Source organism: Panicum hallii, chromosome 2 (genome assembly GCF_002211085.1).
Source record: "Panicum hallii strain FIL2 chromosome 2, PHallii_v3.1, whole genome shotgun sequence".
Classification (NCBI taxonomy): Eukaryota; Viridiplantae; Streptophyta; class Magnoliopsida; order Poales; family Poaceae; genus Panicum; species Panicum hallii.
This window is the reverse complement of record NC_038043.1, coordinates 47,622,687-47,637,811: the sequence shown is the minus strand read 5'-3', so window position 1 is coordinate 47,637,811 and position 15,125 is coordinate 47,622,687. Positions and strand designations below refer to the sequence as shown.

General features: G+C 48.9%; 2 protein-coding genes across 2 annotated transcripts; one reads left to right on the top strand and one right to left on the bottom strand.

Annotated features, from left to right (window-relative positions):
- Positions 1–391: 391 nt before the first annotated feature.
- Positions 392–1,966, top strand: LOC112881693. Its single transcript, XM_025946509.1, has one exon. It carries the CDS (start codon positions 517–519, stop codon positions 1,561–1,563), a length of 1,047 nt encoding a protein of 348 aa, XP_025802294.1. The 5' UTR covers positions 392–516; the 3' UTR covers positions 1,564–1,966.
- A 1,785-nt stretch (positions 1,967–3,751) lies between these two features.
- LOC112881694 (cytochrome c oxidase assembly factor 5) lies at positions 3,752–6,396 on the bottom strand. Its single transcript, XM_025946510.1, has 3 exons — positions 6,236–6,396; positions 5,885–5,989; positions 3,752–4,282 (listed from the first exon to the last, which is right to left on the bottom strand). Exons 1-3 carry the CDS (start codon positions 6,302–6,304, stop codon positions 4,241–4,243), a joined length of 216 nt encoding a protein of 71 aa, XP_025802295.1. The 5' UTR covers positions 6,305–6,396; the 3' UTR covers positions 3,752–4,240.
- Between the last annotated feature and the right edge of the window lie 8,729 nt (positions 6,397–15,125).

Genomic DNA, 15,125 nt, shown 5'->3' with positions numbered 1-15,125 from the left:
GAGACCACATACAGGCACTCTGCACTGACATCTGAAGATCCTGCCTGCAGAACATACCTCTACGACTCACTTTTCATATGCACGCGTGAAAAATCTTCAGAGCTTCCTGAAACCTGAACCCAGCAGCTGCTGCTCCTAATCGCCATCAGATTCTCCACCCAAAACCCACCAACCGGAGCAATCGCTCCTCACAAGCATCACAATTTTTCTCTTTTCCAATCTCAACGAGGAAAAAGTCTCTCCTTTTCTAATAATTTTCCCAAAAAAATCATATTTCTACATGATGGCTTGTTTTTATATGTTCCCTCCAACCAAAGAGCAGGAATATTAAACTGAACTAGCTAACAACCGCTTCTAGCTGCAGCTCTCCCCATCTCATCTATAAATATACAGAATCCCAAACCTAATCCTTCGAGAGAGAAAAAATCTAAACCGACGAATAAAGGAGAGATAAGTTGTCTGTCAAGGCTCCAGAAGAGCCGCAAACGCAGACAAAGAAGCCCTTGTGGCGTGACCATGAAGCCACGCCCGCCGGCGGGGGCGTCGTCCGCTTCCGCCGTGACCGCCAGGCTCCGGCCGCACCTCGCGCGGATCACCTCCTTCCTGATCGTCTTCGCCGTCGGCTACTCCGTTGGCCTCCTGTCCTCGTCCACCCGGCCGTCGCTGAGGCCGTCCCAGACGACGATCGTGCGGCCGCACGCCGCTCACCTCACCGACGCCTCCACCACCGTCCCGGCGCCGAACGCCACGGCCGCGGGGGTGGCGGCGGCGGCGACGACGGCGAGCTACCCGCGGTCGCCGCCGCACGACCTGTTCCGGTTCAGGGAGGAGTGCGGGGAGCCGGTGCCGAGCGACGCCGTCGTGCCGACGCTGCTCGAGAAGCTGTTCGACGGCGAGAGCCCCTACGCGGGCTTCCCCACGCCGCAGACCGCGGCGCTGCTGCACCCGGCGAAGGCGCGCCCGCGCGGGTGGGGCTCGACGGGAGCCGTGTTCGCGGAACTCATCGAGGCGGTGCGCCCGGAGGTGATCGTGGAGCTGGGCGCCTTCCTGGGCGCGTCGGCGCTGCACATGGCGGCCGTGTCCCGGAACCTCTCGCTGTCCCCGGCCATCCTCTGCATCGACGACTTCCGCGGGTGGCCGGCGTTCCGCGAGCGGTTCCGGCGCGACGTCCCGCCGCCGCGGCACGGGGACGCGCTGCTGCTGCCGCAGTTCATGGCGAACGTGGCCGCGGCGGGCGCCGACGCCGCGGCGCGCGTGCTGCCGCTGCCCTTCTCCACGGCGTCCGCGCTGTCCGCGCTGTGCGGGTGGGGCGTGTACGCGGACCTCATCGAGGTGGACGCCGGGCACGACTTCCACTCGGCGTGGGCGGACATCAACCTGGCCTGGGCCGTGCTCCGGCCCGGCGGCGTCATGTTCGGCCACGACTACTTCACCTCCGCCGACGACCGCGGCGTGCGCCGCGCGGTGACGCTCTTCGCCAAGGTCAAAGGGCTCACCATCCGCCCCCACGGCCAGCACTGGGTGCTCTCCCCGAAGCCGCGCGGCCACGGCAACGCCCGGTGAGCGGTGAGTACGTGCTCGTCGCTGTCGCCGTCGATCGCGACCCCGGCCACGCACTGGCCATCATCCTCCGGTGCGGAACCAGACGTGTCGCGTTGCACCAGCTCCCTGCTTGCCCGTGTTCGTACTTGCAGGTTCAGCACCCACCACCTCGATCAAAAGCCGACGAAAAAGGTTGCGGCGTTGCCACTATTCTCCGAAGTGTTCCTTTCAACCACCATCAATCTTTTTCCCCCGCCTTATTCTTCTCTAACTGCGCTTAAGAATGCATTTGTTCTTCTCTGAGATACTATATTCCTGTAGCATTTGGACGATGGAAATTTATGTATAGACATGAACACGACGGCTGCAAGTGTACTATGGAGTAACTTAAGCTAGATACATGGAATGTTGCTGTTGATGGTCCGTTTCTTTCTTGCTTGTTTTATTTTCAATCGAAGAGAAGCGGATGCATACATCTTTCATGGATGCGAAACGTTAGCTAGGGTTCCCTTTCATCTTCTCTATGGGACAGTGTGTGGGCTAAAGACACGAGATGCGCCGGTACGCACGGCGATCCGGTGATGATGGTGAAGGTGACGTCCCGTAGTGGAGGGTGACGCGGGGTATGCGTGCCTGCCGGAGGAGGAAGATGGTGTCAGCCGAACTCTGAATTCCATTGAGTGGATGGATGGATGGGTGGGCGTGGTAGAATCATGGCCGAAAGATGCATCGTCTGGTTATCATGCATCATTATAGAGTAATTTACAAGGCGATCAAGACGATCAGACCGCTGATGGAGTATGGATTAAGTTACTGTGATTGTTGGACAGCCATGAACACTAGGGTTTCTGACGTGTAACAGAACTAATCGGTAGCGGCTGTTTGACTTTGATCACGCCCGTACGCAGCACTTGATAGCAATAGATTAACCGTACCACATCGTGAACGTGAATGAAGACGAAGAAAGCAAAGCAGCCCATATAGGATGTTACTTGTTAGAAACACCGATGCCCTGGATCGTTGATTTCTCATTTCAGATGATCTGATCCAAAACTAGCAGATCTCATCTCACAGCCCTGCGAAGTCAAACAAAACAAGTAAACACATCTGAAACTAGCAGCCCAGCTTGTATCTGAAGGAAAACCACAAGAATTATTCCCGAAAAAAAAGAATTGTTGCCAGAGGATCAGAAGTTGGTGAGTCAACCCAGAGCTGCCGATGAATCATAATTGCGCAGTGATCCAGTAAACTGCAGGTGGATGGCTGCAAAGCCTCGGAAGTCTCCAGGGCGTGCGTAGTAAGCTTTGGAAAGACGTACCGGCGCGCCCATATCCGAGTCAGGAACCTCGTTTAGCCTTTTTGGTCAGCATCTGAAGTCGACTGGTTCAGATTGTGATAGGTGAGAATCATCATTTTTTCTAGGGGAAAATATTTTCAGAAACAAATGTTACATCATACATTCAGAAACTCGCTCTAAAAAAAGGTTAAGAACTTAACTGTAGTACTCCACCCATGTAATAATCTACCAAAGTACTGATGATAATATTAGACAATGGATAGGAAGGACCAAAGACACGATAACACAAAAGCTCCTTTTGTGCATTTTCTTTCTACAAAAACAAATGCACACCGGGCCGTCCGGAATCTTGAATTTTGGGAATTTTTTTTTGATAATATGAATTTTAGGAATTATGTGTAGGGATCGCACCAGCGTTGTGATAACCAGGGCCGTTGGAACAGGAACGGCGATGGTTATCAGACGAGACGTCGCCGGTCGCTTGCGCCGGTGAAGTCCGGTTCCACTTTGCGGCACCCGGACGCCTGGCGCCGGCGCGAAAAGCATCGAAGCCGCTTTACTGGGATCGCTGCCGTCGGATCGGGTCGAATCATGGCTGCTTCAGTTTAAGCTTCGAGGAGACTAGTGGAGCGGCAATTTTCTGGCACGCCATCACATCGTTCTGCGTACAGAAAGGAAATAGAGGGAAATATCTGGTGGTGATGTTCTTGTACTGGTAGTGTCTGCATACCTATAGACCCGGCTTTGAAATGTAACGAGGACCTTACTATTTTTTCCTATTGATTTATTTATATTAAAAAAGGTTGTAACACGTGAAGGAAAGATAGCTGTAAAATAATTTTGGTCCAAAACATTGCAACACATGCAGTGAACTCTCGGCCGAAATGCAGGCTCAGCAAATTACTAATCCACTGAAACACATAACGCACACAGCCGATGCGAAATCTTTATTTCAAGAAGATCTCAAGCCTGTCCCAGAAATCAAGCTCGCTAGATGGGTCCCGAGATTCAGTTCATTGTACAGGGGGAACAAGACAGCACAACAGGCCACACCACCTGAACATATGGGGTATGATGGAACAACCTCTCCGGAAAGACAAAACGTTGCACATCAGCAACTGAATCCACTCATCAAGTGGAACAACTCGTGTGATCTGATTCGAGTTCCTGCCTTCTATAACAAACAAAATGGGGGCCGACTACATTATGGCACGAAACAACCTTTTTCCCCCCAAAAGATGTGTTAGAGGCCAGCACTGAGATGCGCTTCTCATCAATTGAACCTACCCTTGCTTCTCATCAATATTAGAATGCAGACAAACTACAGTGTGACATCATTACACCTCAAATCACAAGAATGGCTAGAAACCAAAACTGGTTGAGGACATTGCAGGAACACAGCTAGTATCCCTTGTTCCCACGTATCCGGGCTCGCATGTCAACCTGTTGGATGATAAACAAAGTTATTAGAAATTTGCAATTTCACTTAAAAGCATGTGCCAATTCAGTACAAACTGGCAAAATGATGGTGGGAAATGCAGAAGCCGCATAATGAAATCACGGAAGAACATGAAAAGTATATGCAGGCATGATACTGAAAGATATGATGGATACAACAATGACTGTAACACCAGATGCAATAATACTGGCCCAATGCAATCCACAATATTCCTAATCTAGGTTATGTGTCACTTTCAGAAACTGTACTATCTGGCTTTCACAGATGACGTGTATGATTATATTTCCACTGAAAGATACAAAATGAGCTGTCCATCAGAAGTAATATGATTACATAATACATACAGGAGTTGCATACATCTTAGTAACTTTATATATCAAGAAAGGATTACCAGGGTTTCAGACTTTTAGATTGGTGTTTTTAGTGAATAGAAAAAAGATTGGTGCTTTTAGTTCTTTGTACTCAAAAGGGTACATACAAAAATTAACATATTGCATTAGTTATGGTATGGGAAAAAAATCCAAGAGAGAAATTGTGTATCGTTATTGAAGGTATGTATCCATAAGACACAATGGCACAAGAAATAGAGATGATATTGGCCACTGGTTCGTACTTTACAACTCTAGACCCTTTCCCAGCTCGATGTACTTCCTATAGGTACGATTAATTGGATGTTTAGCACAGAGGGGAAGTTACAGAAAGACAGTAATTCTGACCACTCCAAGATTTAGCTTTTTTTTCAGGTCGTCGAATCAAGATCAAAGGGAAAGAATAGCATCTCTTCACTGTACGTACTCATTTTCACTAGGTTCAAATATTTTTCTAGCACCATCTGCAAGTTGTACATACGCCATTCCTCAGATTCTTATAAGCTCCACTACCCACAGAACTTAAGAAACCAATAAGATTCATCTAGAAAGAGCAACAGTTTGAAGTAACTAAAATAAACAAAACTAGCGAACTCCATATTCAGAATAGAAACAAGAACTAAGCGCCCAACCTTGTCTAGGTTGAAACACAACTTTTATGTTTTCCTCATTTTCAAGTCGCCAAACAAACTATTACTGAGAACGCACACTACACACATATTGAAATGTAACATTCACTACAAATCTATGAACAGTTTTAACATTTATCAATCTAACAGTTACTATCATATGCAAACTGAACTTATCACCGGTCACATAATTCTGTATTGGCTTGTATCATCATTGACTATGGGACTGGGACCAAAGCAATGGACTGTGATGAACATAGTGCAACAAGCAACCAGTTTATTTGCGCTGAGGCACAGGTATTCATGTCATGTCCAAAGAATGTCGGAATGCTAATTATTCAGATCTAATTGCTAACTATGCAGCACCTCTGTAAAACCTAACACCGTGGCCAATTCAGGGAACAACAGTCCAGCAGCACTGACTTGGAATCCGGGGGGGAACCCCAACATATGGAAAATGAATGGCTCTAATGAACCAATAAGAAACTTATGTGCACGAAATACTATCTGACACTACAAATCGCAATACAACCTATCAACAGGAAGCTGGCGATTACTAGTAGTATTTTGCAGCGAGATCAGGATATACCTGTCCCCTCTTGCAGTTGAAGTAGGTCTCCCGCAGTCCGACGCACTCACTTGTGATGTTGGGCACCTTCTCCCCGGCGCACTCCTTGTACGGCCTCTTCTGCACCTGCACATAACCAACCGCATCAGGAAACCAGAATTAGGCCGGGCCACAATCATCTCAACTTCTTAAGCAAGATCGAAAACTCCGTCGCCTATTCAGCATCACCCCTTCCTGATTCTCTCCCCCCGCACTAGCTTGCACCTAATCGGATTACGCTTGCACCCAATCGGATCGAAACAGCCAGCGGCAAGCCGCGGCGTGGGTGGACGGGGAGAAGGGGACGAAGGGAGGAGGAAGGAGCCGACCAACCTTGACGCAATCAGTCTCGCTGAGGCACTTGACGAGCTCCATGGCCAACCCCTTGCACGACTTCGCCATCTCTCTTTCGCCTCTCCCCGTCGTGTTCCCCCCACGACGGCGGCGGCTTGCTGGAGGGGAAAGGCGGAAGCGAGCCGAGTGGCGAGGCGGCGCGCGTTCTCCGCTCCTTCCCCCGGCGGCCGGCTTGACGGGCTGGGCCCGATCCGTTCGTTGGCCAATAACTGGGCTTCGCCTACGTAAGGTAAACCAAGAAAACTCGGACGGCCCACTCTATGAATGCTCCCGGTCCCTTCAAGTTTCCGCATGGTCCAACCCAAGTACCCAACAACCTTTTCCTATTCAAGAAAGAGCTTAACTGAAATTCCTCAGAAACCTGAGAGCTGAACTGAATTAGAGTAATTTTTCCTCGCGTAATTTTCTATCTTTTTATCAATCGATTTTTTCAGATGAACCACCAAGCAAATTATCTAATATTTTTCCTGGCGTACGTGGTAGACAGGCAGCACTTCACCGAGGCACCTAAACCGATCAGACACTTGATGCCTGCATCAGATGAACCATACTTGCACGAACGAATGATTAAACACCTGATAATAATGTATGGTTCAGATTCAGAACATCTGCTGATGCAGGCATTATCTATTTTTCTCCATATTAGGTCGTGCCTGATTTGCTTAAAAAAAAGAGGACTGTACCTGCTGATAGTGTATGGTTCAGAACTTCAGATTCAGAACTCGTGCTAACGACATGTACTAACTGCTGGCGGCTAACTCTGCATCATTTGATTAAGCAGGTACATCCACGAACGGTTGTGGCGTGCAGACTCGTCCAAGGTGCAGCTGTAAAGCCATGTTGACCACTACCCAATTCGGATCATTCATTGGTTCATTGCGAAGTGCATGAGTCAAACGCCTTAGTTTCAGGGCAGTTTCTTCATTGTTTTAAAGTCTCTGTTGATTGTCATGGACGGAGCTGCAACTGCAAAGCGCACGAACTGCTGACAGCCTGACATGCCGCGACGATCCAGTTGCAGATAGATGCGCGGGCATATATATATCCATGGCAGCCAGATACAAAATTCTCAAAGCGACCCCTCAAAAAAAAAAATCTCAAAGCCGCCTGACGGCCGCCGGACATGCTCAATCAGTGTGGCTAACTGGAAAGCTTCAAACTCTCCAGCATCCGTTCTGGCTCTGCATTTGTTATAAGAAGCCTTTTTGCCGTGGCAGCTCATTCCTCGCAGTGAGAACCACGGAGTAGCACTCTAGCAGCAAGCCGGTCGACCAAGTGCTTCGAGTCTTCGGCCGAGGGCAGCAAAATCTCCTCCTCGATCTGTCGCTTTTGTAGCGGCGGCGCAGAGATCGTTGCGAGATGAGGATGGAGGGGCTCATCCCTTTCGTTTTCGGCGCGATCAAGAAGCGGAGGGCGACGAGGAGGACGGCGCACTACGACCTCGTCTCCTCCCCAGGCGCCTGCCCTCCTCCTCAAACAACGCGGGGGCGGCCGGCGGAGCGGCTCACCGGAGGCGGCGCCAACTACTACCGCAACCAGAGCCAGAGTTGCCGCTTCGTCGTCCCGCGTTCGCCGGCCGACGAGCTCCATCTCTTGCGCGACGATGACGGACGGGACCGGGCGGAGGGTCTCCCGCCGGCCGCCGACGGGCGCGGGTTGTCCAGGTCTCGGAGGTTCAGTAGCATGAGGGTGTTTGGACGCGGCAGTGGCGTGCCGGAAACTGTAATTCTCTAGTTGTGCAGGAAGCAAAGCACTGCACTGCTATTTTTCTGCTGTTTTTTTCCTTATTATTATTGTGAGGAATATATACCATTTTGCTAATACCGGCCCAAAGAGTGCCTAGTTGGTAAATATGCCTACGCGGCCCAGAACAGGGGCCAGGCGACGGCACGACGTGGCGTCGGGTTGGTGGGCCGGATCTAGAACCAATTGGGCTTCTATATAAGCCCGAAAAGAGGAAAAGGAGGAACAAAATAGTCCGGCCCCGGTCCGACGATTCATATGGAGCCGAAAGTTCAGAGTTCAGAATTCATTACATATTTTGCAGATAACAAAATTCAAACGAGAATCGACTGTTATAAAAAAGCAGAGAAAAAAAAATGCAAACCGGGTCATGTTGCTACTGGGTTATATCCTTGTTCAGATGGAGATGTTGTTTGACAGATCACAGATGAACCTACTCCGGATGAGCTCAGCTACTCTTGACACAATTAAGCATCCATCACAATACACAATCCAAACTGGAGAAATTGTTTATTGTTCAGACTAGCCTAACAGGGAAGGATAAAAAAAAGCCATGCATGATCCAGCACAATATCCATGGTAACTGATACTTGAAAGCCCCACAACGCAACCTGGACGTTGCAACCAAAGCTATCTGTATGATGGATGTAATCGATGCTACTGTGCTGCCCTAAAAGGCCGGCGAGCGCGGGGGTGATGGAGTGGCGTGTTCCGCCGCCGCCGTCCCGGCCTCCTGGCAGCAGCAATCTTCCAGCGGCGTCGAACAGCCGTAGCCATACTCGGGCGACGCCGGGGGTTGAGGTGTGCGCTCCCGCTCGCAGTATCTGCCCGGGCAATAACACGGCGAGGTGGGGGCACCGCTCGGCGAGCTGGGGCTATAAAAGTTGGAAAATGGCGAGGGGGCATCATCGTAACCCGGCGAGGTCGGGGACGGCGTCCGCGGCGCGTCCAGCGTCGAGTCGGGCGAGAAGCTCTGCCACAGCCACCACATGCCTCCCCTCCCCGGTGAGGTGGGGGTATAAACCGGTGTGGGTGGGGAATAATAAACCGGCGAGCTGACGGCCGGAGTAAGCCGGCGAGGGATACGGGAACGGCGAGCCGTGGGGAGAAGTAGGGCTCGGAGGCGTGGGACGATCGTCGTCGGCGTGGATGTAGGGCGACGGCGTCTGGCTGCGCGGTGGAGACGCCATGGAGGACGGATCGGTCGTGTTGTTTGCCCTACCTAGGGGCTAGGGCGAGGCTTGGCGTCGATATCAAAAGATTAGTGTCATGGATCCTTAATGGGCCCTGTTTATTGTGCCATTAGTCCGACTCATGCGCGGGCTTTGGATCCGCCGAGTCACTGCCTGTTCCATCTCACGGCCAACAATGCTCATCATGGCATAGATCTGCGCATACTTGTACACAAAACAGTCGAGAGCGGAACAAAACAAACAGAGACTAGTACTGTTCCAAGAAAGCAAACTTGAAAAAGGATTGAACAGGCTCCCGTTGGGTGGTGGTACGGAGTATTTCCGAAAGGATGCAGATAATCTTTGAGACGTCCTCGATCGAAAGGTTGAGCGTTTCATTTGACTCCTGAAAAGACGAATCTGCAGGAACGGTGGGTGCTCAGTGGGTTGCAGAGATGTTACTTACATGCATGTTGCCTGAACCGGGTAAGCTCAGATAACAATACTCCCTCCTGCACAAATACGTGACACTTTTTTCACCAAATCCTGCCAGACTTTAACACTCTGACCATCACTAATTTTCAAAATAACAAATTTAGGAACATAAAAATCGTACATATTCAAAGTTAAATTCAAAGATCACGAACTCAGCGGCATCAAGTGTTTATGATGACCGTATGGAGTGCTGTTTGGCCGAGTCTTGAGGTTACACATACATAATATAACATGTATTTGGCTCTTGAATAGTAATGTTTTTATCCGCATCTGATGACGAAGGTAACATGAACTATGAGGAGATTCTCAATAGTAGCACAAAGGAGTTGCGGCTGCATGTCACAACAAGCTTTCGTATTTCACGAACTAGAACACTTGGCGCGCTTTTTCGCACCCTATCATGACCATAATAAATAAAACGATGAAATGTGCAGGATGCAAGACACTGAAGAGATGCATATAGCTATGTTAAAGCATCAAAGCAGCAGTTAAATTGCATCGCACTATCTATTTGCTTTCCATCAGTACACAGGCAATCTATAGAGACACCATCTTTGGAAACCAGGAGCGTGAATATATTCCGCCCAAAAAAGTGAAAACACAGATGCTTGCTAGTCATGCAATAGAGAAAGAGGATATTAAACCATAAGGTTTATCTTGCTAGTGACATCACTACATTGTAAGGATGGCTTTCAGTAGAAATCAGACTGAAAGGTCTTTGGTCTAATAATCAATGTAAGGCCTAAAACAGTGGCCAACATTTAAACTATGAAAGTGGCTACACATGTAGTAATATGCAGTTTGCATTGCCAACCTATACTGGAAATGAATCTGGGTGATTTACCTAATTCCCTGGGGCGCTTTAAACCAAAGAAAGGCTGGGGGCATATGAAGATAGGAGCAGAAATTGGTTCAATTTCCAAATTGTAAGTATGTTCTGCCTTTCATCTGCTGTAGACTCATCCCGGCCAAAACCTACCAAACAACATTAAATCTGTGAAGCAGATACAAACATATATAGATCAAGACTGTCATCAATGATGTGGCTCAGCAGTCAACCGGCCTGTAAGTTGCGGCACTGGGAGTATTTCCGTCGTACATGATTTAGATCACTTATATCCCAGTTATCGCACCCATGTGCCTGAAAAACATTGAATGATTTAATTAGCAACATACAAATAGGCAACAAAATATGGATATCGTTCACTGTGTTGGAGCACAATAACTTAAATGGAGTCACTGTATGACTGTACCTTCTTCCTGATTCCTCAGTCTCGAACATCATCCATAATTGAATTCCTAAAGATATCTGGTTACCATTCAGTGCCTTATGGTATTTGGCAAACGGGATAACAAATTCAGCAGGGCTAGCCCTGAATGTCCATATCTCGGGTAAATCAGTCTGAAGGCTATATACAACTGACAATTTAGCTATACTTGATCCTACAAATGAATTCCATCATCATACAAAGTTAAGTAAGATCATATTTCTCTAATGCAAAGGTCAGTGCTAAAATCTACTAAAGTTCATTATCACACAACTCCTACAGGAGTCAGGCGTCCACCACACTTTGGTGATGCCTTTTTTTTTTGTAAATTATTCAAACCCTACACGTATATTGAACAAAGGTACTGATTCCATGCTTATGGAAGATGTTTCCAAAATTGCAACAACCTATTAATTGAAAAGATTTAAAGCATTGCATGCCCGCAAGCTAAAATGGAACCAGCAGTTGCTGGTGAGGACAGTAAACTGCTAATAAATTACAACAAGTTCAAGTTCCTAAAATTTGGGATCCAAATGTTTTAGATTTTTATGTCATTTTTAATGATGAAAACTCCCAACCATTTAACCTACACAAAATGACAAAATTCTATAAGCATCCAATTTCACATCAAATTTGCAGCACTTGGGCCCAAAGAGGCATGGAAATCGACATTTCAGATACTGATCCTATTCTTATCTTGCAATCTTGGAGCAAAAACCAGCTTAGAAACCAATAGTAGGTGATTGTTTGGCAGCCCAACCCATCCATACACACAATGTAACGACACTTTCACCTGAAAAACAATGCTACTTTTACCATGTACATACGTTGATATTGAAGTAAGTTAGAGCCCTTCGAAGAGAACAAGCGAGAGGGTATGTGCACACTGTACCGTACATGTTCAATTGTGAGGCATCATTCCTTGCTTGCCCGTGTTAGGTTGTCATGGAGTGTGTTGGTCTGCCACTGCAGCGGACCGGCCACCATTGCGAGCAGGAATTGCGGTTGCTAGGGCAGGTGAGGAGCATTGCCTCCTACTCCTTTCCCCTCCCTACCCGTCGCCTTCGCGGAGGGCGCTCCAGCGTCCCCATCCCCATCACCACCACCCTACACTCCCTCCAGCTAGTGTTGCCGCTCCCTCCCCTTCCTCAGGGGCGAGCATCCTCCATCTAGCTCTTGCTGCTCATGGGCGGCCACCTTGGGCTTCGGCGGTTGCAAGAGCTACACTACTGATTGCCGCCGTCTGTTGGTGCCGCCTGGTGAGGGAGAGGGGCACTTGGCACAGCTGGAAGGCCTGGGCGTCAGGGTTGAAGTCCTCCGTTGACGAGTAAGCATCTCCCCCCACCACTTCCTTTGCCAGGCAATGTCATCGCCGCCGCTTTCATGGATCAGAGAGAGAGAGAGAGCAGAGGAGAATTAGAGATGGGGGAGGGGGATCACATTAAAGTTGTGAGGGGCTCACGCACGTGGAGAAGATAAGGTGTTGGCGCGTTGCACCCGCAAGCAGCTAGGTTACGCGAGCCCTCGTGCCACGTGTCCCCACGCGGTGGGCACCGCAAGGCTGCCAAACACGGAGAGGCGGGAAAGGAGAGTTGGATCTATCCACATGCATGCAGCAGAGTCGTCAAAAAGAAAATTACATGCTCAATCAGTGGCTCCTGCATATATAACGTCAAGAAAAGCGGGTCTAGCTACTAGGAAATTAGCACGCTTTAATAACACACTAACACATATGCTCTTCTCCTATAAGATCTTTATTCTTAATCCTTACAGTAAACTATACCAAATAGACATGCACCAGAATCTCAAATCAGCCTTCAAGCAGCTTGCGAAATGGTTTGACCAGCAATAGTTAACCTTTCATTACTCACCAAAACATTGTCTCCACCCCCTCATTCTGACAAAGAAAACATATGAATATAATGCTAGCTATCTACTTCTGCTGCACAAAGAAATCCATATAAATACATGATACAGCACACGACAATTCACAAACCAAAGAGGTAAACTAGCATTTTGGAGTCCAGAGAAAAAAAATATATCGGTTTAAGGTTCAGATACAAGCTTATTGAGTTACTTGGTTATCACATCACAGGCAGAATATAAACGGCATCTAGCAAGAGTTGCACGGCAAAAATCCTAGAATACAGGACCAACTGGAAACCTACTTGTAATTGAAACAAAGCCTTGCTCAGCAACGGCATAGAGTGAACCTGCAGTGCCAGCGGGATCGGAATGGCAGCAGTGAGGTAGCATGACCGGATGATACATCGGCTCACTGGGAAGGGGCGTCGCCTTCGCCGGCCTGGCAGCAGCAATCTTCCAGTGGCATCGAACAACAGTAGCGGTACTCGGGCGTTGCGAATTCTCCAGGGCCATAACCTGGCGCGATGGGGGAGTAGGCCTCTGTGCAGTTGCCATGGATCGATGAGGTGGGGCGATAGCCCGGCGACCCCCACGCCGGAGATGTATGATTCCAGCCGTTGAAGTATTCAGGGCCATAGCTTGGCGCGGTGGGGGAGTAGGCCGCTGAGCAGTTGCCATGGATCTGCGAGGTGGGGCAGGACGGCGTCACCGGCGCCAGGGGTGTACGGTCCCGCTTGTTGAATCCTTCTGGGCAATAATTCGGCGAGGTGGGAAGATAGGCCGTCGAGCAGTGGCAGTGATCTAGCGAGTTGGGGTGACTAAAGGCCGGCGACGGCGAGTCGCTGAGTGGGGAATAACTCGGGGAATCGAGGCTATAGGTCGGTGTGATCGGCGCTTCGAGCGTCGAGATGGGAGAGTAGTAGGCCGACCCCGGCCACCAGGACCACTAGGGCGACCCCGGCGAGCGGCGGGAGGAGAGGTCGGGCTGGCCGGGCGCGTGGGGCTGCTGGCGGCGATGGCGCGGCTGCGCGGCGAGAGCGGGCGGTGGGGCAGGGAGGACGGGGGTGGCGTGGCGACGCCATGGATGACGCGTGGCGACGCGCACGCCGATCTCGGCCGCGAGCAGGTGGCGGGGGAGGAGATCGGGACGACAGCGCGGTGGTGTGTGTGATAGTGTCTTTCTACTGTCTTTTGCCCTAGCACAAGCGGTGTGCAGTGGCATGGTCGTCGGGTTCTTGTACTTGGCGGATAGGTGCTTGATGGACCTTGGATTTGCTTTGAGCTTGGGCGGTGGGTCAATGGGTATTCGCGGCCCGTCTTACGGACAAGCCACGTGCATCTATTTTCTCTCGCCCAACAAACCTTCTCATGTTATGGGCCCTCAAAATGTTTCAAAAATTTGGCTACCGAAGGACTGTAGTGGAATTTTCGAAATAACGGACCATACAATTTGACAATTGGCAATGCTATGAATCCACCGCCAATTAATTTGATTGACCACCTATCTATTCTATTTCTATAACTCCCCCCCCCCCAAAAAAAAATCTATACTTCAATTGTAAATTCGCTCCAACTAGGATTCGAATCCAGACATGCTGGGTGCTACTCGAGTGCTCTAACCGCTAGGCTAGAGACAATTGGCAATGCTATGAATCCACCGCCCAACTATTTTGATTGATCATCTATCTATTCTATACTTCAAACCATCGATTGTTTTTTACCTAAGCAAAACTGTGTATATCTTTCACCCCACTTGCTAGGTACAGTAGTAGGTAACAAGGAGTGTAGAAGTTTCTTGGAGAAACTCATATCCTAAGATGTTTCTGTCACTTTTTAATTTTGTTTCACACCGCATGTCACCCCTTACCCTTACCCTTACCCTTACCCTTACCCTTGCACTGCATTACAAGGGTAATAAGATGGAGTACTACAGTAGTTTGAAAGAAAAACAGTAGCTAACGGGAAGTCAATGCAAACTCTGACTATCATGCACGATATGTTTCTGTGCTATAAGAAAGAATCCTTGTAATGCACTTCATTTCCAAGAAAGTTATAGAAAAGTCTATCCAAGAAAGGAGAAAATAAAGATACATTTTTTATAGCCTATAGTTCTTCATCTTATCCATTTTTTACAAATGATTTTCTCCGTATTATGAAGTCAATACTTTGTAGGTATATCAGAAAAATCTTGAACAAATGGCCTTTACAGTTTACATAAATGGACGAATACATCATGATGGTCATCCCTGCGCAGACGCAGATGTTGCTTCCCCTCCATGTTAGATGCAGCTGGTCCAGGTAAATTCAACTGGCTCTGCATACCTG

Coding starts and splice junctions, on each gene's coding strand:
- LOC112881694 (XM_025946510.1), bottom strand. CDS start 6,304: ATGGCGAAGTCGTGCAAGGGGTTGGCCATGGAGCTCGTCAAGTGCCTC. Junction 5,990..6,235: donor GCGAGACTGATTGCGTCAAG/GTTGGTCGGCTC, acceptor GGTTATGTGCAG/GTGCAGAAGAGGCCGTACAA. Junction 4,283..5,884: donor TCAACTGCAAGAGGGGACAG/GTATATCCTGAT, acceptor ATCATCCAACAG/GTTGACATGCGAGCCCGGAT.
- LOC112881693 (XM_025946509.1), top strand. CDS start 517: ATGAAGCCACGCCCGCCGGCGGGGGCGTCGTCCGCTTCCGCCGTGACC.